At 40.1% G+C, this 26,495-nt stretch overlaps 1 protein-coding gene and 1 long non-coding RNA gene across 2 annotated transcripts in view; both read right to left on the bottom strand.

Annotated features, from left to right (window-relative positions):
• The window catches only part of mmp17a (matrix metallopeptidase 17a), a 79,312-nt gene extending 74,253 nt beyond the window's left edge, over positions 1-5,059 (bottom strand). Inside the window, exon 1 of the mRNA XM_071466316.1 lies at positions 3,999-5,059. Within this exon, the coding sequence (XP_071322417.1) occupies positions 3,999-4,133 (135 nt within the window). The 5' untranslated portion in view covers positions 4,134-5,059. The remainder of the gene's footprint in view (positions 1-3,998) is intronic.
• Positions 5,060-5,228: 169 nt separating this feature from the next.
• Positions 5,229-25,140, bottom strand: LOC139611837 (uncharacterized). Its single transcript, XR_011686363.1, has 2 exons — positions 25,017-25,140; positions 5,229-14,076 (listed from the first exon to the last, which is right to left on the bottom strand). It is a non-coding gene; the product is annotated as an uncharacterized lncRNA (long non-coding RNA).
• Between the last annotated feature and the right edge of the window lie 1,355 nt (positions 25,141-26,495).

The following is a 26,495-nucleotide window of genomic DNA, read 5'->3' as shown; positions in this document are numbered from 1 at the left end:
AATTGTCTCTGCTATCAGTGATCAGACACAGGAATCGCTGCTGGTACAATGAATTAAAAAAGAAAACTCTTGGTCTCTCAATTAAATGCAAACAGTGGGGTGTCTAAATTTCATTGTCCCCCTTTATTAGGTACATCCTCTTCCAAAGAGGCACTGCAGTGAGCCCTGCTTTGTTCATGCTTTCCCTTCTATCAGGGCTTTTTAGCATAGACTATGATCAGATATTTCATTGGAATAGTTACAAATATGAACTTAACTTTTGCTATCTGCCCCGCTCCCCCTTGATCTCCAGAGCGACGGAGTCACATGTGGCCTCTGAAGAGCAGGAGGGAGGAGCGGGAGGACACCCATTCCCTCAAGCTTCAGGAGCTTCTACAAAGAGAAATCCTTTCTGTGCCTTCTCTTGAGGAAAGACGAAAGAGTCTGTATTTCTTGGCGCCCAACAAAAAAAGCGGAAAAGTGAGACCTGTCCTGGACCTGTGGGGCACAGCACAAAGATCATTCCACATGCTTCCTCGTAAGAACTGGTCAAGCTGGGTGACTGGTACAAAATGATAAACTTGAAAGGCACTTTCATGTCTTTGTGGTTTCTAGGCACAGGAAGTTCCAACATTTTGCTTTCACAGCAAGTTGCTTTTCAGATGCTCCATTTTTCAAAGTGTGTGGACACGTTGGGAGATACACTGGGGTGCAAGGGAATTCTTCTATCTACACAGCCTCATCGACGGCCAGTGGTCCACGTCGCATCCTTCCTCCAGATTTGAAAGGCGCAGTGTGTAAAGCAATATTCTGGTGAAACGCTAATAGTGAGGAACAGACTGAACACACCAAGGGGACAGCAGAGAAGTGGACAAACTACGATGACGCTTTCTTAAGTTTTGAAGTATGAATGGTTTCATACTATGTTTTTATTTTTTGTCCCCACAGTGAAAACTCGTCACCAAAGCTGTGCGAGAAGGAAACTACAAACACAATCCAGCCACTACACAAGCCTGCAGATTGTGGGTGTTTGATACTAAAAGTAGAGATTTTGGTTTGGATACACAGATATCAAACTGGAAACTATCTTTTAAACATACTGTAGATCTAAAGATCAAACATTTTTCTTTGCATTGGTACAAAGATTGTCAAATCCAACACACAGGGGCTTTTAGCAGATTATACAGATATCTTTACGTGAAGAAGTCAAAGTAATGTTTATATTTTTACCATCCAGTGTGAAATGACTGTTGTTTGAGAGGGTTTACTTAGAAAAAACACAGAAAATGGTAACTTTCACTCTATAAACTATGTGACCCACAATAGACACATTTGGCTATAGAACAAATGTGGACATTTTCAGATGTGTATTCATCACTGGGCTGGCAGTGCTGCTTTGCATTTACTGGCCACACGAAGTGGGGCAAGGCATCACGACAAGAGTAATGGCCCTCAGCTGCACGGAGGCTGCAGGACCACTTTGGACTGTGTGTATCATACAGATCTATCTATAAATACAGAAAAGCTTCCACCTTGAGTATTATTTTCTCTGTCATGGGAAATGGAAGAAAATTGCTGTTCTTACAGCAGCTTTTCATCTGGTGCTACCGCTGTGTTTGTAGTGTCAGAGTTCACCTAAATCTCCAGAAAGGAAAAGAAAAAGTTTGACCTAGAGTTACTGTACGAAAGTATCTCCAGTAAAATACATTATCTTACTCTGGATGATGTGTCAGCTGAAATGCTTTTATGTGCTTTCATAACTGTGAAATCTACAATTAAAAAAGAAAGATAACAATACCCAGTAATAAACATTAGCTGATCAGGGTCCGACAGACTGACACATGCCGCTAACTGTCCGTAAGAAGTCGGACCGACCACAGACAGACAAGCTGAAAGTATTTTATTTCTTTCTCTTTTTTTTTGGTCTCAATGATCCCTTACAGACTTGATGATAATCCTCAACCTTCCAGATTTGCTTTTCCTACTGTGCTCATGGACCTTGTCCGTTTGAAATGCAAAGAGAAAAAGATAAGTAACCCGACAGATACACAAGAGAAATCCAGTATCCCCATAGACTGAAAATGATGAGCTCAGTGTCTAAATATATATATACATATGGTTAGCGCTCAGAGGTGGCAGCATAGTTTTATATTACGAACAGAAAGTAAAACAAGACAAGAAACTAAAGTCCAAGGTTGGAAAAGCTATTCTGTTAATGTAATGGCCTGTTTGGAGATTTGGTTGTTTGAGGCCAAAGCTACACAATGAGGAAGAAGTGTGTACAGGTCCTGATGAAAACCCAGTTAGATGCAGCCCAACTGACCTTTTGGAAAACCAGAAAAAATAGATCCAGAGCTAAGATGCAACAGATCATGCCCTGATGTCAGGGTTGTTGACATCCACCTCAGCATCAAGTCCGGGTATTTCACACTGATAGAAAAACATAGATAATCTAGGTTTAGTGGACTTATTGTGTGTGTTGTTTTGTTCTAAGAATGACTTCTTGGTTATGCAACTGTACAAATTTAGGTAGCCTACATACTTTGTTGAAGTTCAAACTCTCTTTGTCTCGCCCACACGCTGCCTTAGATGAAAAATGATGGCCCATACAAGCTCACAATCAAAGTGTTTGGTGTGTAAGATGTGTCAGAACATAGTGAGACACAAGGAAAAAAAAGGCAGACACAGCAGTTCAAGGTGGAAGACAAACCTGAAGCTAAGAACATATAAAGAAACAGAAACTGATCCATTTTAGCACTCTCGTTCTAGTCTTCAAGAAAAACTTAATCCCTGTGTGCAGGCTTATGAAAGAAGCGTTTGAGCGCTGCAAGAAATGAAGTCAGAGAGACAGAAGTTCGGACGAGCAGCAAAACAAAAACGGATGTTGCCCCCGAGGAGCGAGTCTGGACGGAAATGCAGCTTTAATGGGGTTGAAATTCTGAAGATGATAATTAGCTCTTACAGGCCAAGAAACAAAACTTTCTCTCATATTTATGTACACCATTCGCAATCTATTATTCACCTATCGGGATAAATGGAAAGAATATACATATGTCTGTTCATTAACAGCTCTTGGTTTCTGTGCCTTGCTCCTTTTACCTCAGTCCTGACTGCTTGACATAGATGCTGTGGGTGTGTGGTGATGGTGATGATGTACGGCCGCTGACCACTTTACAGTCTGCCTGGGTCTCAAAAGGCTTGCTTCATTACTCATGCAAAACATACACATAAAAATGAAAGACTTTTTTTTTTTTTTTTAATCCCTCTTAAGGAGATGTTTTGGGGGTGATCTGATACATCATCAGTAAGGGTTGTTGTTTCATAAGCAGTGACAGTACAAATTGATTTGTTTATATCCTTTAGACGGTGAAGTTGGCAGATTTAATACATTTTTGTTTAATGAATTCGCTGCTCAAGCAAAGACTACATGATCCTCTATGTAAAAGACATCAGTTCTTCTTAACTTGGTCTCTCAGAGGCATGATTGACAAAATAACCTATGAAGCCTTGTGGATTTAGTCTTCCTCACTGAGCTCCAGTCGCCTTATTTCCACAGGATATGTACTATGTCAGCACACTGTGGAAGAGGTCGATATGATGCCAATGGAAATCCCCTCACATGCAATTTTTTTTTTTTTTTTTTAAATTACAGGTCACTTTATCATTGTTATTACAATTATTATTATTTTCTTTTTTTGAATGAGACAAGAACAAGCACCCATGCACAGTTTTATTTGGCGTCATGCACTGTGCTGTGCCGCTGTGCCTCATGCACCGGACTGCAGAGCGGTGTTAACATTCAGAGCAAGTATTTGGAGAAGACTGCACTTGCCCTTTCCTGGACGTTCAAGAGTAGCCCAAGTAGGACAGGAGAGAAAACCTGCCACCACCAACCCCCCCTCCCACTGCCCCACGGTATGCTAGGGTGTGACAGACAAAAAAAATATATACTTACTGGTGTTTGCAGGAAGAAAAACTTCCTGGCCCCTTTTCCCATAAGTGCGTAAAAAAAAACTTACCACCCCCATGTCCAGCTGCTCGGTAGTCAGAGAAGGAGCCGCTCCGGTCACTGGTAAAAACCACAATATCGGCACCAACAGCAGCATCTCCGGAGAAATATTCCTCATCCACTTGTGAAGGACCAGAGAAACCATGATGCCCTACGACAGGCTGATCCTGCAGGGCTCAGACACCGACCCCAGCAGCCGCATCCACGGGATCAATCCCACGCCGACGCTCCTGTTAAATTGTGCCCGAGTAAGTCTACCTCACTGTTGAGCGCAAACACATAAAACACATTAAACCTGGTGCTGGGGAAAAGACTTAAGACCATCAGGGCAGTTTGTCTCTCGCAAAACTACACTTGCAACTTCGACCTAAGTGTTCGTGGTCTGAGATAAACTGCGCGGTCTTGTCTTAGATCAAGTCCAGCTGAGGTAAAATCCCTGGAGCAAGGAGCGAGCTGCTCTGTCTGCGGCCGCGTCCCGAGCACTGACTGAGAGCCACCACAAGCCCACCACTATAGCCTCTTCGACTTCCGGACAGTATTCCCAAAATAAAAGTCTCTCTGCTGGACTAAAACAGTTACAGGTAAATCACCCAGACGCAATATAACACAACCTTTCAGGGCTCAGGTCTCTACGTGTACAATGTAATATCACGGATAAAGCTTCCAAGCATGATAAATGAAGTGATCATTATTCAAGTTACTGTGTGCTTAAAGGATTTATATGAATATGACTATTGAATATGAATATTGTTGCTACTAATATTAAATATATTTGTTTTTCTTTACTGTTTGTTCTCACTATAAACGTTCAGATTGTGATCATCTGTGATGGACTTGAGGCCACTTTTGACATTTGTTTACTAACTGACTAAATTAATTAATTAGTAAAATTACATTGAATTTAACCATTTAAAATGTCAACCGAATTAAACAAACCGTAGATTAATCAGACAGCCGAAAATGATTTGTTGTACTTGTTGTGGGTATACTTTGATCCAGGAATTTTAGAGAGCTTAAGGAAGACTCTTCCTGACTGTTTCACCCCCATTTTATGTTTTTACATATGGCCAAGGCATCTATAAAGGTTACATTTCCTTGATCTTGTCCACAAACATAATGTAAAGAAAAACAAATGAAGGAACAAATGCAAAATAACTCATTTGACCTATAGGATTATGGCCAGCAGTCTTTTATATATATATATATATATATATATATATATATATATATATATATATTTTGTCATATTATAAAATAACCACATTTTCATTTTGTCCCAGAAAATATATCATGAACTTCCCCTCCCGACCCACTGCAAATGTTAGCTCGTGCTTTTATTTTGAAGTTAGATTTTCAAACTTCCAGTCTGGTGCTACCTGAGTTTTTTCTGACTTTATAAACAGCTGTACGAGAATGTGGGATCGGCTTCAGGCCCTTTTACTTGATCTCTTCGGCCTTCAATTATGATTCATGCAAAAGATAAATCAGTTAATGAGGGTACTTAAGGAATGGTCAAGTTGTTAAAGTAGTAATCTGATGTAATAAAAATAGATGACACATCAGTGCTTAATAACTGCTGCTACTGCTGACCAATAATATTGGTTTCATCATTTTAAAAAATTACTGCTGTTCACCAAGAACCAAACTGTTTTTGCTCAGTAGTTTTAGTGGAGTTTTGTTTCCTGGAAATGACTCGCTGACAGGCATGACTGCCATGCCTAAGGTTAAGCAAACACCCTAAAATCCTCATTTAAAATAAATGAAGTCAAAGAAAGCCTGAAGTCTGAACAACCAGCGATTACATTTTCTCAGTCTGAAACATAGCACATCATGGTATGACAAGCAAGACTGGAGGAACCAAGCTCAAGCCCCCAATATGGCAATTATCCACCCTTATGAAACGTCCTCTGCCTGACTCTGAATCCTTATTAGATCTCGTGGCACTGACCTGAAGATGACCCTGCATCAGTGCACTCAGACCTCCCTGTGCAGGGTACGTGTTAAAAGAACATTTTCCAGTGGGAAAGCATTATTGTTAGTGTGTTGAGAATCACTGTTAACTGCCTCCACAACATCAAGGTGAATTATCCATTTAAATCTTGAATCATAACACAGTTGCCCACCCACATACAGGCACCCACATGCAAGCATCTTAACTATTCTGTGCCTGCTTTGATAGACAGCCTCCTTAACCTTACTGCACTGTCACTAATGATTCACAGCTCTCCGTTATTATACCACAGGCTCATGGCTCGACTGCAAAGAAATGCGTAATGAGTGCATGGGCATGAGCACCCACATATACAAATTAAGCTTATCCAGTTGATCTCCTCCTGAAACTATGTTCATATAATTTCCATATCAAATAGTTTTCTATGTAATATTTAATAGATATGTCATTATTTTTCGCTGGCAGGTCCAGACAGCTGGTGATTTGACTGTGACATTAAAGTTCAGGAGTCCCAGAGTGTGCCGGGGACACACTTAGAATGAATTTACACCCAATTAAATGCACATATTAGCAGGAGCTTGCTCTTTTAAGACGAGTGCATATTTCTCTGAAATTCAAAGATTTTGTACCCCTCATTTCTCTTCTATTTTCACTGTATTTGAAAACCACCAGAGAAAAGAACAAAGTATGCTGAACTGCAGAGATAATCGGCCTGAAAACATTACAGTGAGGGAAACAATGCATCGTACAATCATGTCTGCCCACCCTTTGCTTCCTCTGAGGAGAGAGCAATACAATTATCATCTTCTGTTAATAATTACCAACATTCACCGGATAATCCAGAAAACATTTTATGATCAATCAGTTGATCAATCAGTCAACCTACAAAAAGGCCATAGATGCATACATACTTCTTCAGCTGGTCCCATTACTTATTCCGTTCCATTACAGCAGTCATTCATCACTGATCCAGAGGAGAAAGGCATGAAAAATATGTTCTTTGCTCAGCAGCATTAAGTTCTGCTGTCTTAATGCTGACAAAACTGGCAAAAAGGAGCTTCAGTCATTCAGTTTTATATTAACAGAAGGTTAAAAACATCCATTTACTCTGTCTGCTGTGCACATTTTACCTGACGTGCCTCAACATCTTCAGACTATTTCCCAGAGAAATTTAGCTCATTTTCTTTGGTCAGATCACATAATTATAGGAAAACTCATTGCCGAGTGTGGACGTGGACTGAATTGAGTTTGTTGGCTGCTGTTGTCACACACGCAGTTTAATATTTATTGTAGCATGTGATGGCAGGTTGGCTGCAGACCTCTTGCATTGTTGAGGCTAAATACTGAGTTAAAATGTCAAATATCTTCGTATACCATCAAACCGTGTCATATAATATCACTGAATAGTGATGTGAATGCTTTTGTGTGGCTTGATGGGATGTTGTTTGATTATGGAGACAGTGTGTGACAATAATTTTTGATGACATAATTCATACCTAATGTATTTTGCATTCACACTGTCAGCTCTACTTAATGGGCTTCCCCATTAGTCAAGTTAACATTGTGATGTTAATCTCTTTGTCTCATCTGTGCTGTGTGTGTGTGCCTGTGTGTGTTACACTTTTATTTGTGACATTATTTTGCTTATAATGCCGGACAATCTTAGAAACTTTTTATCAAAGTTGAAATGCATCACTTTTCCCATGTTGGCGAGGATTCATTGAAATATGAAATGAGTATGTCTTGCCTCACCTTGTAGTGTGCGTAAACAACTAGAGCTGAATTAAAATGCTAAGGCTAACCAGGTAACATCCTCCATAATTTCGTATTTGTTAAAGTGATGGAAGCACACGCTAAGATGCGCTGGGTGCAAAGCTTGTTAATTTTCATGAATTTTCCCCAGTAGTTCACACAAATAAAGGAGCATCAAAAAAGATTCAATAAACAAACAAAAAGATTGCAAACACTAACAGAAAATAAAACTAATCAGGTTAAAGGCATGTTTATGAAGTCAGGTTGTGCAGTGTCATGACTAACCAATACAAGGAGACACTGCAGTTAAGGACTGGAGGCAGCACCAGCTCCATACCCACCAACACAGATAACTGTTATAGTTTAACCACATAAACAAGCTGAATATACCAGGAATTGTACCCTGGGCCTTTGTGGAACTAGGACCTTTACCCCTGTGCCACCTGCGCGCCCTCGGGGAGGTATTTAAAAGGGATTAAATGTGAAAACTGATTTGGTTTGAAGATTGGCTGTAAGATATGAAAACTGTTCCAAAGATTATAGGCTCTAACTGTAAATGTGCAATCACTCTTTTGGGAAATGAAAGGAGACAACATTGGCAGATTTAAAATGTTACTACTAAAAGTAGCACTATCCATTGGAGTAAAAGAAAAAAAAAAATCATGAATTATTCATTTTTTTAAATTATTTATCATTTAAGTAGGTCACACACCTTCACGCCTTAAAAAAGAACAAATTTGTCCCTGATCTCACCTAAGGCACATCATGTGTAAAAACACGTTTCAGTACAGTACACCACAATGCAATACAATGCACATGCATAAACACCATTAGAGTTCCTTGAGCATGTTGTAAAAAAAAAATCTCCCCCTTCAAGTCATGACATTCACCACGTTTCCAGAACGTCTTAGTATTGACTAGAAACTCACCTCAGATCTCCTGGCATAAAATACCATGTCAGTCATATGTGAGTGTCTCAAGGGTCAAAGCAAGCATGAAACAATTGTTTTGTTTTGTTTTTTTGTTTTTTTTATTTATAAGGATGGGAGACAGGATTTATCGAAAGGCCTCACCTATCCCCAGAAAACAATTCATACTGTCTAAACTCTTTTTTCAACGTTACTTTTCCAAAACACTGCATTTTATGTCCCATTTCTGAGCATATTTTGCAGCTCCATTCACATTCACTCTTGTGCAGCAGCAAATAAAGAATACTCATGCTGCCATTAAAAAATAGTCTTGCTCAGTTAAAATAAATTTTTTCTCCTTTCCTTCACAAATAAGTACAGGGCATTAGGAATAAAATCTATGTATTCATCCCTAGATGTGATGGGTAGAATACAGAAAAACACCCATAAGGGGTTATTGGTCAATCATGGGTCAAGCCAAATTGATAAATGGTGATGACGATGAAGATGATAAATGCAAATCCAACATCTGTCACCCTGGGGAAGTTATGAATGAAGAGAACTTTGTCTGCCATTCTGCAAATGCCTTTATGTAAAAATGTTTGGACTTTTTACTTTCAGTTTAAATTGCTCCTGAATCAATGACAGCAATAGATAAATGATAAATGTTACTTGGTGAAAAGGCCAGACAGTAAATCAGATCTACTGACCAAGGACAGATGTTCTATGTGCTGTAAATGTGTGATATATTTGTATGACTTCCAGTTGTCAGGACTTCTTGTCCATAGTCAGAAAAAAAGTGCTTTATTCAGACTGAAAAGCTGAAATTATGCAGGGCTACAGAAGCACCACTCCACTGTGTGAAGTACTGTACTCCTCTTAAAGTAAGGGCCTCTTTTTAAAAGCCCCTCTAGAGCTGCATTTTACCACAAAAATGTTTTACATGTGCTATTGTGATGAGAGTGTGTATTTCTGTGTGTCTTCCAACAAGATGTGAGCTACACTGTACTGCTATAGCTGCTGAATGTCCATTACCATAACGATAAAGCGTTATTCTTACCACCAGCACTTGGGGCATTTATGTATATCCTTGTCCCCTGAAAATACCAGGAAATCCATTCCAGTCCTACAACCACAGTCATTTTTAAAACCTCTCCTTGTGGGATCAATAAAGTTTATGTTGCATTTTATGTAGCTGACAAACCTATCAGATTTTCTCATCACCCTAAAACAGAGACACCTTGATTAATACCTGCTCCCGTTCCCAAGACAGACAGACAAAAACGAAGCCAGAATCAGGGTCAGAAGAACTAGTTTAGCTATTCTGGAAATGACATTTTTTGTGATTAAGTAAGTTAAGTAAGACTAGGAAGAAAACAGCTCACCTTTCTCTGTCCAGAGGTAACAACATCTAAAGCTCATATTCCCATCGTTTAATCCATACCAGAATCAAGACCTCTGTGATGTTGCCAGGCAACCAGCGGAAGTCCCAACCAAGAAACAGTCATGTACATAACTGCCTGTAAACCTGCAACTTTTTCCGTATTTTTACAGTTAAAGAATCAAGTCTTTGTGCTAAGCTAAGATAATCGTCTCCAGTGTTGCCAGCTGTTTTCAGAGGAAAGTAACTAAAGCCTGTAATTACATGCTAATTTGCATATCTGTGAAATCGGCTATGAGCCCCTTCTTGCTGCTATCATCTCATTCATAGGCATCTTAATCTACCTCAGGTGGCCTGCTGTTTTTACGCAGGCTGCTGGATTAGACTGTGGACTGAGGTGTCATGTCTGGAATGAATTCACTCTTCTGAACTCTTGTAAACTCTGTGTAGCCTATTTTGAGGAAGCATCGAAGTTAAATCATTTAAAGCGGTCAGCTGAAGGTGCTGCTGTTCTCCCCATATTCTCTAAAAAAAAAAAAAAAAAAAAAAGTGGCTAAAGTGAGAAAGTCAATAAATTGGCAACACCGACCATCCTCTGGTCCCGGCCTCATATTTAATTTATGAGTAGCATCAATCTTCTCATCTGACCTTTTGGCAAGGAAGCAAAAAAGCTTAAACTATTCCTCTCAATATTGACACATACTGACACATAAGGTACATCACAAAGACTTGCAACAGATGATACATTACAAAACATGTAAGCATAATGTAAGGCCAGAGAGGAGAAAGTATGTGTTAGTGAGAGATGTAACGCTTGTATTTACAGAAGAAGTTTCCCCCCCCCTTGTCCTCTAAAGATGGTGTCTGTTACTGTCAGTGTTCCAGCGGCTGAAGCAGAAAGCGAAAGCAGCCCCACACTTGCTCCCACCTTGTTACAGTGACTGCTCTAATAGAAAACGTGCTCTGTGTTAAGAACTTGCTCGTCTCATCGGGAGGACCTCAGCATGAGCCATCAGTGGGAGTCATCAATGATTTAGATCAACAGCACTCTCCTTGCTCCTTAACAGGATCCGCAGGTGTGCTGGCACTATCATTCATCACTGAAACATTATCAATTCTCCTCCAGTTTCCTACAGTGGCATTACAAGCAATGGCGCTTCACTCCACTCGCTCTCTCTCTCTCTCTCTCTCTCTCTCTCTCTCTCTCTCTCTCTCTCTCTCTGGTTCCCTAACAATGTGTAGCATCAGACTCACTGTCTGTTAAACTATTGTGCTGAGAATATTGTAATTAATGACCTGTAATGAAAATGATTTTCTTTTGATGATAAACCTTTTCTTCCATTTAATTAGTGACAGTAGATAAATAAAAGTCGGAGAACATCGGGAGAGAAAGAGCAAAATGACATTTGACAAAAGTTGAACTTGAACTGGGGACATCAAGGTTACAAACTCTACAATCTGATCATCAGCATCAGCGTGTGTCTGTGATGGTCTGCTTTGGTCCAGATGACGTAAATCTTGTCATCCACCCTTGTCCACAAGGCTCCTCCTGGACCCCTATGTGGATGTCCACGTACAGGTTGTGCAAGGAGATCCAGCGTTACCCACATTTATATGATTCTTCTTTGACACAATACAAAGACAGCTCAGTGGCATGGAGCTCCTGATCCGTTCCCCTATTTGTGTTAAGAGGTCAAACATTATATTTTCTCTTTTTAAATTCCTCTTGTTCTTCTTGATTTTTATAGCGGTTAGAAACAATATTGTGATGCATTACTGCCCACAACTGGAATGCAGTGTGGAGCGCCAGACTGACGCAGACCCCAAATGTAGTATGAATGTAACTGCATATGGTTCTGTACAACCAGGTGGAAAGTATGTCCATGCCGTAACAGTGAATTCCCATTTTGTTTCACTTCATTCATTCAGAATGAAATTTCATTCATTGTTTCGTGTTTCTAGGGTGGAGGTATTTTGTCTGTGGTACCTGTTGCCAGAACATTAATATGTCGATTTACCAATTGTTATTTCTGTATATACATTAACAACAGTTTGTACAGCATTGATCTCATCCACACTGGTCACCATTTTCCTGTCACTAGCTTTCTTTAATGTAGATAAATAGCTGCTTAGGAAGATGAAGTCCTCATTCTCAATACCACCTTGGCTGACTGTGTTGTCAGCTGGCAGAAACAGCTGTCAGTGGGCTCAACACTCCATCTATTTGAATCACTGAACAATTCTAAAATGTGGGTGGATATTCAGAGGTCTGGATCGATGGCCAGAAATGATAAAGGTGTGACAGCAGCTCTACAATGAACCAAACATCTGAATAGTCCTGGAGAGTACAATATTTTTATTTTTTACGAGGTAATGGTATCTGAGCAATGCATTTTTTCAGGTAATAAAATTTGGTTTCCTGTTTCCATTTCAATACAGCATAAGAAGTAAAGCTAGGGTATACACAGACCACATGTTCTGAGTCAGCTGGATAGTCCACCAGCTCCTGCATGGCAGCGAGGATAAGTGGGATGTGGTGGTTAAGCCTGACTTCCTGTACAGTGACAGTCCATGAGGATTTGTGTCTGGAATTTGAGATAGTTACCCAGAGACGTCTACCCGTGCCAGTGTGACCTGTTAAATATTGGGATTTAGTTTACCTGCTGACGATATAGTTAGTCAGTTCTTGCTTTCTGAGCCTAAAGGGCTCTGACTGTTGGATGGAATATTACTTATGCAGTGCAGCTCTAGCTCTCTGAACACAGGTGGACCTCTCTGTTCCCTGCTGTTCCATGAGCAGAGAGAGACTTACATTTGGTCAGAGGCGCTAATCCCCAGTGGCTGAGCATGCACATGCAAATTTTCACTAAGCAGAGATGGAAGAGATGAGTGGCCAAACCTTGACAGGCTTCTAAGAGCGTGGTCATAGAAATAATGTTACAGGGTGTGCTTATATTGTTCGGCTTTCATGACATGCATATTGATCGCAGAACGCATTTCCATTTGTTGTCAGCGGCAATGGTATGATTACATGCTTGATTAAATCTGTGGCTACAGCCTGGTGGCAGGACAACGTAATGAAATCTGACATCCTGGCTGAAAGAGGTCTGCATGCAGACTCTGCCACGGCAAAAACGACGAATGCCTTAAGTTTAACGAGTTCCCTTGAGTCTGAATGAAAACCAGCAGGAATGGGATACTTAAATGAGAGAGGTCAAGAGGTTGTACATCTACTAGTTGTAGGTATGCTTCTTTCATTTTTCATGTTCATGAGACTATGGTACAATTCCAATGTGTACTTGTGCCCAGCAGATCCATGATAGTGATTTCAGCCCCCAGACGAATGAAAGTGGACATGGCATCCTGTAAATAATTTGAGCTGTATCTACCAGCAAACTAACATGTTTGTTTATTCAGGAGATAGCCCTTTGATTTTCCATTACAAGGATTTACAGTGACTTGGAAAAGAAACTTTTCTTAACCTGAACTTTTATAGACTTGTTGTTCTCCTTTGTGCTTCAAGTGTATTTTACAAACTGGGACACTTTGCAAATATGCGCTAGATGGTTTTCCAACATGAAACGTACCAAATCCATCACTTTGCTGTTTTTGGGGTTTACTCCACTGTATACATTATGGTCTTGAGTGTTTCTCCCATCGTCTTTCCCAGTTCTCATAAATGCAATGTTCTTTGCTACACCTTTTCATATTTTACAGCCTATTTACACTATGTTATCTTATTTTGTGCAAGCACTTGCTTGCTTCTCTGTGTATATGTTTAGGTGCTGGGTGGTCTATTAAGCTTCATTGATTCAGTGTTATTAAGTGTTAACACAGGCAGGGCTAGTTAGCATTACTTGCTTTCCCTCATTTCGACAGCGCTGTGTCTCTGACAGATAAACAGCTGCACCATAGGGGATGCAGCAAAGCAATGCATCACCGAAGCAATGGTCTAGTCACCTTGCCCTCCTTCTTCTCTGTATTCTCCTTTCATCTGCTCTTCACACATCCTGCTATTCCATCGCCGATGTCATTCCCACATTTTGTATTTTTGTCAGACTGCGCTGCTTGCCTTTGAGGGCCTGCTGTGTCGTGCCTGCAAGACAATAAAAAACATTGACAACTCGTGTTTAGCAAGTAGAACAGTTCAAAGAAAAGATCAATCCTTCCTCATTTGCATAGTCTCTGTATGTGAGGCATTACCTAAATGCTACATGTCACAAGCTATTCCACAACCTAAGGAGTTTTACTTCTCTGAAAAGATTAAGAAGAATAATTGTTGGGAATTCAGGAGTAACAATTGAAAAGAATATTTAAGACAGAAAAAAAAAATATGGAAAGGATAACAAAATTCTGTGTTTTAATGAGTCTATTATTATTATAAGCACAGGACTAAATACATGGTCCCCTAAAAGGCTTGCTTATAATTTATCACGGTACACGGCTCTCTACACTAAAGTGCTTTCTCACTTTCTATGGAACAGACAGAATTAGGCCATGGAAACACCCTAAGGAGTCCAATTAAAGGCTCTAATATTAGCAAGTAACAGTAAAAACAGTGGGGTTAATAGCTATTTAGTTATCCAGCTTAATTACCAGCCTGCAGCTTATAGTAAGGCCTACAGAGCCGAGGTTTGCACAGTGGCAAGTTGAAAGACCTGTGATTCTAGCACTGTCTTATCCTGACATATAATGCAGGAGGTGCAGATACGGTCAAATATTAAAAATTGTTTATTAACTTTTTTTTTTTTGAGAGTGGAAGGGTGATGCAATGAAAAATAGTGTGAAAAACAAAATGGAGAGCGAGAGGGAAAGAGAATGAGCAAGAGATACTTTAAAGGTTGCTTTTAAGAGTGCCTATAAGGCATTGCCCATCACTTACTCAGAGGAATTTACAACGCCAAATGTTTTGGCTTTGACATATTTGCAGGCTCTGTTAAAGGCTTGACTAGTCCACTGGGAGTTTAGCAAATGCTGATAAAGGAAAAGCTCTGACTGTACTATACTCGCTGCGCGCTCCTTGCTACTGTAAGTGTCCTTGTCCAAATCTGTGAGAGCAAGTGGAGTGACTTCCTTGAAGAATAATAGTACGGTACTTAACTGCAATAAAATGGCTCAAGAAAGGCTGCTGAAAAAGCTTGTTTCGGTGTTGTTGCCATGGAAGCTCATTTTTGTTTCTTTGGCCAGCTCATTCTCGACATATAAAGAGAAATAAACCACCAGCAACATAGCTAAAAGCACTGATAACACCTAATAATAATACATTTTAAATTGATAAGAAATGTCATGCACCAAGTGCTGGACATGAAACTGACAAAGGCTGCAGTAAATGGAACTTAAAATCAATTCTAAAGGAGGAACAAATTTATTAATTACAGTCAGTAATCTTAAGTACAGCCCAAATCCCTTTTTGTAATTTATGTATCCTGTCTTTGCTTTTCTGATGTGTCTGATACAGTAGTGTTATATTATTTTACTGAATAAAGCTGATAGGCATGAAGTTGAAATACAAGTGTGTTTATCTGTTCAAAGCTCCAGGAAACGGGAGCACTGTGCAGTGAAATCCTGAACAAAGTTCATGAATGTTAAACCTACTGTGACCTGCTCCCACCTGAATATCAACAAATTTCTAACTAATTGAAAGACAGCCAGCGACTCACAATGTGGTGATCACAAGATAAAATTAGACAAGATCTCTTGGATGTTAACTTCGATAACAAAGTATTTGGTGAAAGGCCCAAGATGTTCCATGAAGTCAGGTCTAGAAACTGTGCATACACACTGTGCATACACCACAGTTGAACAAAGCTATATACACTCATTGGCCACTTAATTAGGTACACCTTGCTAGTACCAGGTTGGACCCCCTTTTGCCTTCAGATCTGCCTTAATATTTTGTGGCATAGATTCAATAATGTGCTGGAAACATTCCTCAGAGATTTTGGTCCATATTGACATGATAACATCACGCAGTTGCTGCAGCTTTGTCGGCTGCACATCCATGATGCGAATCTCCCATTCCACCACATCCCAAAGGTGCTTTATTAGATTGAGATCAGGTGACTGTGGAGGCCATCTGAATACAGGGAACTCATTGGCATGTTCAAGAAACCAGTTTCAGATGATTTGAGTTTTGCACATTGGTGCATTATCCTGCTGGAAGCAGCCATCAGAGGATGGGTACACTGTGGTCATAAAAGGATGGACATGGTCAGCAACAATACTCAGGTAGGCTGTGGTATTTAAACGATGCTCAGTTGGTACTGAGGGGCCTAAAGTGTGCCAATAAAATATTCCCCACACCATTACACCACCACCACCAGCCTGAACCATTGATACAAGGCAGGATGGAGCCATACTTTCATGTTGTTGACGCCAAATTCTGACCCTACCATCCGAATGCCATAGCAGAAATCGAGACTCATCAGACCAGGCAATGTTTTTCCAATCCTCTGTTGTCCAATTTTGGTGAGCCTGTGCAAATTGTAGCTTCAGTTTCCTGTTTTAAGCTGACAGGAGTGGCACCCAGTGTGGTCTTCTGCTGCTGTAGCCCATCTGCTTCACGGTTCAATGCTTTGTGTGGTTAGAGATGATCTTCTGCTACCTTGGTTGTGACAAGTGGTTATTTGAGTTACTGTTACCTTCCTATCAGCCCGAAGCAGACTGGCCATTCTCCTCTGACCTCTGGCATTAACAAGGCTTTTTCACCCAGAGAACTGCCGCTCACTGGATATTTTCTCTTTTTTGGACCCTTCTCTGTAAACCCTCAGCAGCAGTTTCTGAAATACTCAGATCAGCCCGTCTGACACACTAACAACCATGCCATGTTCAGAGTCACTTAAATCACCTTCCTTCCCCATTCTGATGCTCTGTCTAAATGCACTGAGTTGCTGCCATGTGATTGGCTGATTAGATATTTGCATTAACGAGCAGTTGCACAAGTGATAAAGTGGCTGGCGAGTGTGTCTATATATATATATATATGTGTGTGTGTGTGTGTGTATGTAATTATATGTTATTAAATATTATTCCTTACCCTGCACACTGGGTATGACCTCTATGCTGTTTAAATCACATCATTCAGCCTCTGCATATTTTTCAGCTTTACCTTTATACTACAAACCGTCTTCCTCCACTCAAATCTGTAGGTGCTGTGGCTGCTGCGGGCCACTGCAGCATCTTGATATGATGAATACTTTGCAAGATGGTGCATCATTCTGCAAGAGGCACCCAAAAGGAACACTGTGACCATGAAGGGATAAACATTGTGTACAATGCTGAGGTACACTGTGACCTTTAAATGATACTTAGCAAGTGTTAAGGAGTCCAGTATACCAAGAAACATACCCACTCCCACATTAGTTTTTTTGTCAAGGTATATTCTACTACTGCTGTAGTGAATCCACTTCAAGTTAAACTGAGTTATGCATGCTGAGTTGCTTGGATCACACATCCCGCCTCATGTATTGTTCAGTCAAATATTTTCGTGGTGTGATACATTCTGTAAAGTAAATTCTTCTGCAACTCTTATCTAATTAGCTAGAAAATTTAACCCTCCATTTTTAAAGGACACTTTTTTTTATTGCCAATGTGTGAATGGATTATAACCTTTCCCAATTTCCTCGGTTGCCTATAAAAACCTGTGAAATGATTTCTATGTAGAGCACAAACAGATTTTCCAGGAAAATCCAGAGGGTGTGATGCTTTCACTTGCTGCCAAAAGCCTCGCCCCAAAGCCTCTTCCACTCCCCTATCGCGTCAACCGTGTGCAACACTAGCTAACGTTAGCTTAGAAATGCAGTCTGCTGATGTCAGCAAACGACTGGCTCCCAGCCCATCACAGACCAACACAAACTCCACATTAGTCAGTCCTCACAGTCTTTCATAGTCTGACCTATCACCACACTTAGTTTTAGCGCTCTGCCAGCACTGCTGAGTAAAATATAGTCTCAAATATGGTTTATAGCCAAATCATAAACTTGTGTTACTTTAGCTACCAGAGTTGGAGTCGGTTAGCTTTAGAGCCATTCCATGAATAAATCAAAATCATATTTTAACCTTTTTCTTAATTACATATTGATAAGCAAACGTTTGACATTCTTAAAAAAAAAAAAGGCATGCTCACTGGAGATGCAAGGCACTCTCCCAGCAACACCTCATCTTGTTATTGATACGACTGTCACTTAAGAAATCTGTCATTCTGGTCTTTGAGATTCATCCCATGCACACAAGAATAACCCGTCTTAACCTTTTCCAGATTACTTATTCATATGAACACAGTTCAGATAAATGTGCCCTGCTCTGGGCTTTCTAAAATATTCCATTTCCTCTTTTGATTTCTCCCTTAAATTAACATTAATGGAATCATCAGAGTGCAAGTAAACAGAGTGCAGCGATTCTGTGCTGCTTCAATGCACACAGATCTGTTCCCAGTCTTTCTGCTGTTTATCCATCTTCCCATCTTACTGTCCACTGTGTTTTTAAGCTTTAAACTGACTTTATTTGATAAGCCTTTATGTTTTGTTTTTTTTTGACACAGGGATAGTGACCAGCCATCCATTCAGTTCCTCATTTTGAAATTCCATTAGGCTCGATAAATAAATAATGTTATTCTCCACCCCAGCCTCATCTCCCCCAAGTCCAGCTTATAAATTCTACTTATTTATGTGTTTGTGTGCATGTTCAGTGGATGTTGGTGTTTGTCTTAGGCTGCTCAGGGGAATAAATAAAGAGAAAAGAAGTAATATTTTTGGCAATTTCGGTCAATTGTAGCAAGAGAGAAATCATCCTGGAGCCTAGAAAGACAGCTTTGTGGATTTAGTAGTGCAACAGCATCAACCACACCACAGCAGCTTTTGAAAATGTTCAGATCCTTTTACCTTTTTCCATACTTTGAAGAGTTTACACAGTTGCTCCTCCTTGCCCTTGCTAGAATGGTTATGGAGGTTTATAAGTTCAGGCTTTAAAGGTCCCTCTCAGGGACATGGAGAGAGTTGTCCCTAAGCTAGTCCAGCATTGTTGTTGTAGTACCATAAAGGGCACTCGCACTATTCAGGAATACATGGCCCATAACTTCCCCTGTACATCTGGGGAGTCGAGCCAGAAATCATTTCCTCATACTCCAAGTCTAAAAGTGCCTTCCAAATCCCAGTTGTGCTGTCATGTGCCATTGAGAGTTCAAAACCTTGCCTCCCTCCTGCAATTTCGTGATTGATGCAATGTTATAGAGGAGCCCAGATGCCCTGTTAGAGTGGCTATATTGGGATCCTGGTTTCTCCCCTGACCACCTCTGATCTTTTTATCTTGTCTGCACTGGAGAGACAGTTCTGGCAAGAATTAAGGGCTCACACTTTTTACATAATTATGATCATTACAATAATGACATCAAGTGTGCTCCTGACAACCTTTGATTCTGTAGCACTTCTTTAATTCTCTTCTTGTGATTCTGTTTGTGATGATCTCTGCTTCAAGTCAGAGGTCCACCAAGAATGCTTTACTTCAAGACATGTTTTCGTTCTGAAATGCTTTGTGAAGTTTGCCTTTATTTAGTTGTTTATACCTTTCTAAATCTCATCCTTTAATCTCAATATATCTCTTTATAATAGATATTCTGTGCAAATTGATAGCAAATAATGCATTTTTTAGTCTATTTATCAAATCAGGGAAAGAGAGTCTGTGGAGTCTGAAGAAAAATCTGAGGTCATTATATATAAATAATCAGTTACCCAAATTGAACGGCCAATTCTTTGATGTAAAAACCTTAAGAGGAGCTGCCTTATTAAGAGACTCCCCTAATTGTTAACTGACTTTAGATAGAGAGCACAGTGGGCCCACGGTAGTGTGTGATGATTTTGGAAAGATAAATGTACCTTTCAGAAGGGTCAGACCTTCAAAATGTCAGTTCTTAGATTTAGTAAAGCATAACCCACTGGCAATCTTTAAGCAGCTTCTCTAAGAAGTTGTTGCCCCCATAAATCTAGAAAATGTACTCTCTGCTTTCTTTGAGGCACAAACATGTGGAGACTCTATTTAGTAAGGCAAAGGTTTTTGTTGAGATATAGCACATCAGCAACATCTGCAAGGGGGGGGGTTAATGCTGCCCATATCATTCTTATCATTCAAAAAAAATCTCAAATAGCATTTCCCAACCCCCCAACATTTTTTTAACATGTAGTGTTGTTAATATGCGTCTGTGCCAGTGTTACCAAGGAGAAGGTCTTGCATTTAATCCGTCAAATACATGTCCATTTATTGTTGAAATGGTATTCACCTTGCATGATGACCTACAGCCACAAATAGCTAATGGGCCGACTGTAGAGACCTTGAGGATGCATTAGCTAGTTAAGGCTAATGTCTGCTTAGCCCCTTGTTAGCATAATATGCACTGATGTGACTAATCCAGATCTCACTAGAAGCCAGTTCTTTCTGGGTTTTTTCTCCAGGATCTCTTACTTTTCCTCATCTCTGTATATTCATGAAGCAGAATCCTATAGCTGCAGGATAAGCTTAAATGTTTTGTTTAAACAGACATGTCTTTGCCTCAACCCTTGGTGCTAAGTGTGAACTTGCATCTTTTTAAGATAAGATAATCCTTTCTTAGTCCCACAGTTACTTTACATTAATCCCAAACACGTTTACAAAGGAGTTAGCAAATTAAGTAGATTTACCAAATACCTCAATGCTAAAAAAATAAAAAAAGAATCCACACACACAAATAAAACGGTTCCTACACTTGCAATAGTAAGAATACTGTGTATTATTCTCAGTGTTTGGAACCAACAACAATAAAGACAAGGTATACTTTGGGTATCTTTATATTAGCCATAAACACATCCTAATCCAAATACAGTTTTGTTCACTGTAAGCTTATTTCAAGTGCAGTGAAGCAAATTGGTGTTGCTGGTTTTGCCCGCTTTCTCCAACATTGGTGACACAAAACAGACACTGACACACACACACACAGTGGCTCTCCTGTCCCGGTGACACTCCATTTAACTGTTCCATTAAACACTAAAGGGCCTACAAAATACAGTGATTTATTTATGGCCAAGCATCACTGAAGCACACTTAACCCTGCTGTATAAAAACAGGCCTATTTTGTTGAATGTACAGCTTCAAAGAAATGTTCATTTGTCCATCACAGGGCAGCGAGTGGTATTTCAGTAGGGTAGCACTGAGGGAAGCACTATCCTCAGTCAATCCTAATCATATAAACTATCTGGCTGCATGGATGTAAGAAAGGATTAATTACAGGATGAACAAGGATCTATAGACATTCCCATTTTTCAATTTAACTGGATTATCATCATCTTCTTCAGCTCCATGAAATTCCCTAAGCTGCCCAGACTCTGATACACATTTGCCCAGACACTCATGTGCCCTTCAGTGAGGAGAGAGGAGCCATTATCCTTCACAAGAAGATCCCACATCCATATCCCCCTTCCTTCTTTCTGTCTCACTTTTAATCTTCTGCCGCCTACCTGATCTCACTCTTTCTTGCTGTCTCCAATGAGTCTGTCCTCCTCCCTTGCTATTTTCCATCATTGCTCTTCATTTTTCCTCTTTGTTTCTCTCTTCCTCTCGAGTCTCTCTACTGTCCCACACAGCTGTCATCATTTTCTTCACTCATCTCATCTCCTCTTTTCCTCTTTCCTGTCATGGTTTTTGTGCCCTCTCCCTTCGTCCATCCTTCCACGTTCATCAATCTCTCAAATTAATCTGGTTAATGGGCCCTGCCTTTGTGCAACCAAGCAGAGCAAGTACCACAAAGATGTCTATGTACCAATCTGCAAAAAACAAACAAACAAACCAAAATAAAATAAAAAAAAATTAACAAAACACACACACATGCACCTTTGCACCAACATATGGATGCATGCATGTGTATTCAAACTGTGACCAGCTCTGCAAATAGAAGTGTTCCTGTACTCAAGGACACTACCAGCAAGATTCAAACATATGTAAGTAACCAAGTAAACTAATTCAACATTATTTATCTCTTTGCTGAATAGTTTATTTGATGATACTGCCAGTAACCCAGTGGAAAAAAGAAAGTCTTTGATTTCTGTGTCCAGCGATTTGATTGGGTAACCCTTTCATGGCACTTCATTAATTAGCAGCTGGATGCAAGTAAATGGCAGGGCGGAGCATACCAGAAAGGACTTGTGGGGGTTGGGGCTTTTCCCTTAATTACTCCACTAACTCTGGCATCTGAGGAGACAGGAGGGGCATCAAAGAGCATGTGTAATAAAGTCCATAACCTACACAGCCCAAGCAGTGAGCAGAGAATTTTTCCATTCTTGTAACTTTTCTGCAGCTGCTGTATCTCTCCATGTTGCAAAGGCTAAGGTAACTTAATTTAGTTTACATGTGTACCTTAGCACTGGCTAGAAACATCTTCAAGGGTGAAAATTATAGTAAATTACTTTTGGTCCTGCAACTGAATCTCAGTGCTTTTGATGTGTGCTTGAACCATTTTGTATAATTTCTAATGTTTCATTTAGCTTCTTCCTGTTTCTCATTTCCTATGAACCACAACACACTTGCAATTAATTTGCCCCACCCAACACCCATTTGGCTAAATGAGGGCAAAACCAAAGTCCTATGGGACCGCTGAGAGCTGCAGTCTCTAGGGATGAGGCCAGCCACTCTATGGAGAAAACTAATTTGGCCACTTGTAATCAAAATTTTATTCTTCCAGTCACTATCCAAAGTCCATGAGATGAACAATGTAACATAGATCAACTAGTAAATTGAGAGCTTTTTCTTCAGCTCATCTATCCATTCAGATCTGCTGAATGTCTCAGAAATTCAGGTGAAGAAAATCAACTGATTATCCACTGGTGATGAGTTGGTGAGTAAACCCAAATGTGTACTAAGTGTGGACATGGAACATTTGGGAGAGGGCCCTGTGGGCAAGTTCTTTAACACCCATCCCAAGAGGAGTTTGTAATGAATCTCTGGGGAGCTTCAGGACATAGAATCCGAGTGGTACAATGCATGCATTACTTCTGATGTCACACTGATCTGCTTGCCAACCTCATGCTCCATTTTATCCTCACACATGAACAAGACCCAGAGATACTTGAACTTCTTCACTTGGGACAAAAGCTCACTTGCAACCAAGAGAGAGAGATCAACTATTTTCCAGAGGTGCTGGCTCTGACCTGACCACTGCCCAGTCAGGCACCCAAATGTGTGCTTGAGATCTTGGTTTGATAAAGCCAATCACCACTGACTCTCACTCCAGCAGCATATCAAGGTCCTGTCCATGAAGTTCACAAACAGAATTGATGACAATGAACAACCCTGCCTGTGTCCAACACCCACTGAAAGCAAGCTTGACTACTGAGAATATAGACACAGCTCTCACTCTGTTTAAATGTAAGGACTGAGTGGCTCATTGCAATGGCCCTGGTACCCCATGCTATTGCAGCACTTTGTACACCAACACCCCCAGGGACATGGTTGTAAGTCCACAAAACACATACAGAGTACATGGGGCAGGGGCTGCCAGGGGCTTCTACTTTTTACAAAAATCAACTTTAAATGAATTCCCACATAGTGTCATACACAATTGCACTAATGCTTTGTGTCCTAAGTTGGCAGTCAGATGAGGATACACAATTGATGTATTAAGATTTTTTGTAATTGAGGAGTAATGCAGCTGCTTTTCACAAAATCAACTTATGGCCTTTGTTGCTAACTTTGCCATCAGTGGTTCCCTACTGCTATAGGACCGCTGATCAACTTTGCTCTCTGGTGTCCTCCTCCATTTTTATTTATTAGCTTAGTTTACTGTTAATAGGGCATGCAATAGATCATGCTTAAAAGGAATTTAAAAAAAGCTTCTGCTGGACCACAGGCAAATTCACATCCAGCACTTTGCCACTGGGACCTATACTGGGGATATGGTTAATACTTCCCCCTATGTCAATTCCAACGAGGACATATTTGTCCAGTTCAGGAGTTCCTCAAAGTACTCTTTTTAACAACCTGACAGTATCTTCAGGGTCAGCAGTTCTTTTCCTATGGTGAACATACATTGGGCTAAGCCCTGTTTCTTCCTCCTGACTCATTTGATGGTTTACAAAAACTCCCTTTAAGCCAGTTGAATGGCCTTCTTAATGGTATTTCTGAACTCCCCCAACGTCAGGGGTTTTGATTCAGTGACCAAGTCTGACAGGCATCCTTCACTAATGTCCATCAATGGGTTCTCAGGTTACTATCCAAACAGGCAACAATGACCTTCTGACTACGACTCCAAGCAATCGTTTGAGATTGATGACTATCTCCTCTGGAGGTGGGCATTAAAGACCTTGTGGAGAGGGGTCTCTGCCAGACCTTCCCAGTCCACCCTCAATACAGATTTGGATTAACCCATCAACTCAACATTAGGGGATGATCAGTTGATTTTCTTCACCTGGATTTCCAAGACATAAGGCAGATCAGATGATACAGTCTTAGCTCTACAGTGGTCTGGAATGTAGTACACTGAATCACCCTATGCTTGAACATAGCGTTTGTTATGGATAATCCATGACTAACACCTTAGTCCACAAACTAAGCACCACTCAGGTTCAGATTGGGCAGGCCATTCCTCCCAGTCGCCCCAACCAGATTTTTCCATCATTGCCCACGTCAGTGTTGAAAGTAGCCTTCCTCTCAGTAACACATGGAGGCAACCCTCTTGTTCACTGGGGAGAACTTCAATTCAGCAGCAGCAAAATAGAGAAATGTAATGTACTTTGTTAGATTTCAACACTGTAACTTAAACATCTAGACTGAAAATCATCAATGCATATTTGACTAGGTTTCATATGAAATGCTACTGAGCCGACATTAAATGTGTGATCCGAAAAGCTTGGATTTTTTCTGCTTCAGCCTCATCACCTGGATATTATTTAACTTTAAAATCAACAGAAAAAATACTCCTCCGGTCTTAGTGGGACCGACAGCAAAATAAAAACGAAGGCAAAAAAAAAAAAAAAATGTATCGCCACACTATGTCGTCAGTCAAGTATTACAATAGCTCACCATTTTCAGATGCTTTGGCCCGTGGTTTTGCTGCAGTCTGCCTCAAGCTTTTTTAGCGCTTCAGAGCTATACGGGTCTCCTCTGTGGGAATGATACTGGAGTTAACAAGCACCAGAGTTTATGTGTGAGCCTCAGCATTTTAATTGATTATGTTGTCACTGTAGCGGAACCCATAGCTGTTCTCTAACTCGATTCTGCATGTGCATTCTAATTCTATAGAAGGTACTACCTCTTCTCATGGTGTCAAACATTAGATTTTGTTGGTTTTTCGGAGATCCTACGTTTTAATTAAGACTCCCTATTTTCTGAGCACAGGATACCCTTGCTGTCAGCCAAGACCTCTACTAATTGGAATGTAGATTTACAGTTCTCAGTTTGTCAAGACAGAAGTGTGGTGAGTAAGATATGATTGAAAACTTGTTTACAAGCAGTTTTTGTTATGATAAAGATTAATTCCAGTAGTTACACTCATTTTCAAGCCTTATTATAATAGTGCATCATTTTATTTGCTGCTACGTTATGATGGTTGAATTTGTTTTTGGCACATTATACATACTGTAGTGGATAAATATCTAATTGTTACTGAAAGCTGAATATGAATCTATCACAGTGGTATCTCCAAAGACTAGCTGCTGCTTAATGTACATGTTAAAGGCCGAGCATGTCATTGATGATATTGATGTTACAAATAAATGTACCAAATCCCTGTTACTTCTGTATAATTCTATATTTTCTATTGTCAACAAACGATAACTTGCATCATCCTGCAGGAAGATATTAGTAAGCATTCGAAAAATGGCAGCCAAGCGAACCAAGGCCTGAAAACTTGTAATGTGCCTTTACGTGGTATCAGTGAATTAACTGTGGCTGATTTTAATCTGAATATCTTCTGGGTGTAAGCTTGTGTGTATGCCTTTGTTTGTTTATAACATGACCAACATCTTACAAAAGGATGATCTTTAAGATCATGATCCTCTCTAAATTTACAAAACTGCTTACAACAAAAAGCTTTATGATCCTGTAACATCTGTTCACCCACAAATTTAATTTCTGTGTAAGCATCCTCAGAATGTTAGAAATTAAATTTACGGTTTTTAAATGCTACACATTGGACATTTGTCATTTATAAGATGTCTTCAAACTGAATCGGATTATTGCTGAAAAAACAACAAGGGAGTTTTACGACATTCTCTCTCAGATTTGGATAAACTGCATCAGAGGATTATTCTGTGGTGTGAGACAGTGTCTCTGCAAACAGCTACTTCTGTTTATTTCCATCCCTCTCTGTCTGTTATATGGTAGTGTGGATGAGCTTTGTGGGATCCATACTGCCTTACCGAAAGCACATGTCAGATCACAACTAAACTTGTATCATCAGTCCCAGTATGATCACTGTCTAATGAGCCTGGAAACAGCTGCTAACACATGGTTATTTGAATAATAGATGTGATGGGCCAGTGGCTCCAACACCAGTCTTGC

The sequence above is a fragment of the Trachinotus anak genome, unplaced genomic scaffold (genome assembly GCF_046630095.1).
Source record: "Trachinotus anak isolate AG129_WGS33_773 ecotype Australia unplaced genomic scaffold, CSIRO_AGI_Tana_v1 ptg000028l, whole genome shotgun sequence".
Lineage (NCBI taxonomy): Eukaryota > Metazoa > Chordata > Actinopteri > Carangiformes > Carangidae > Trachinotus > Trachinotus anak.
This window is presented reverse-complemented; position numbering and strand designations above follow the sequence as displayed.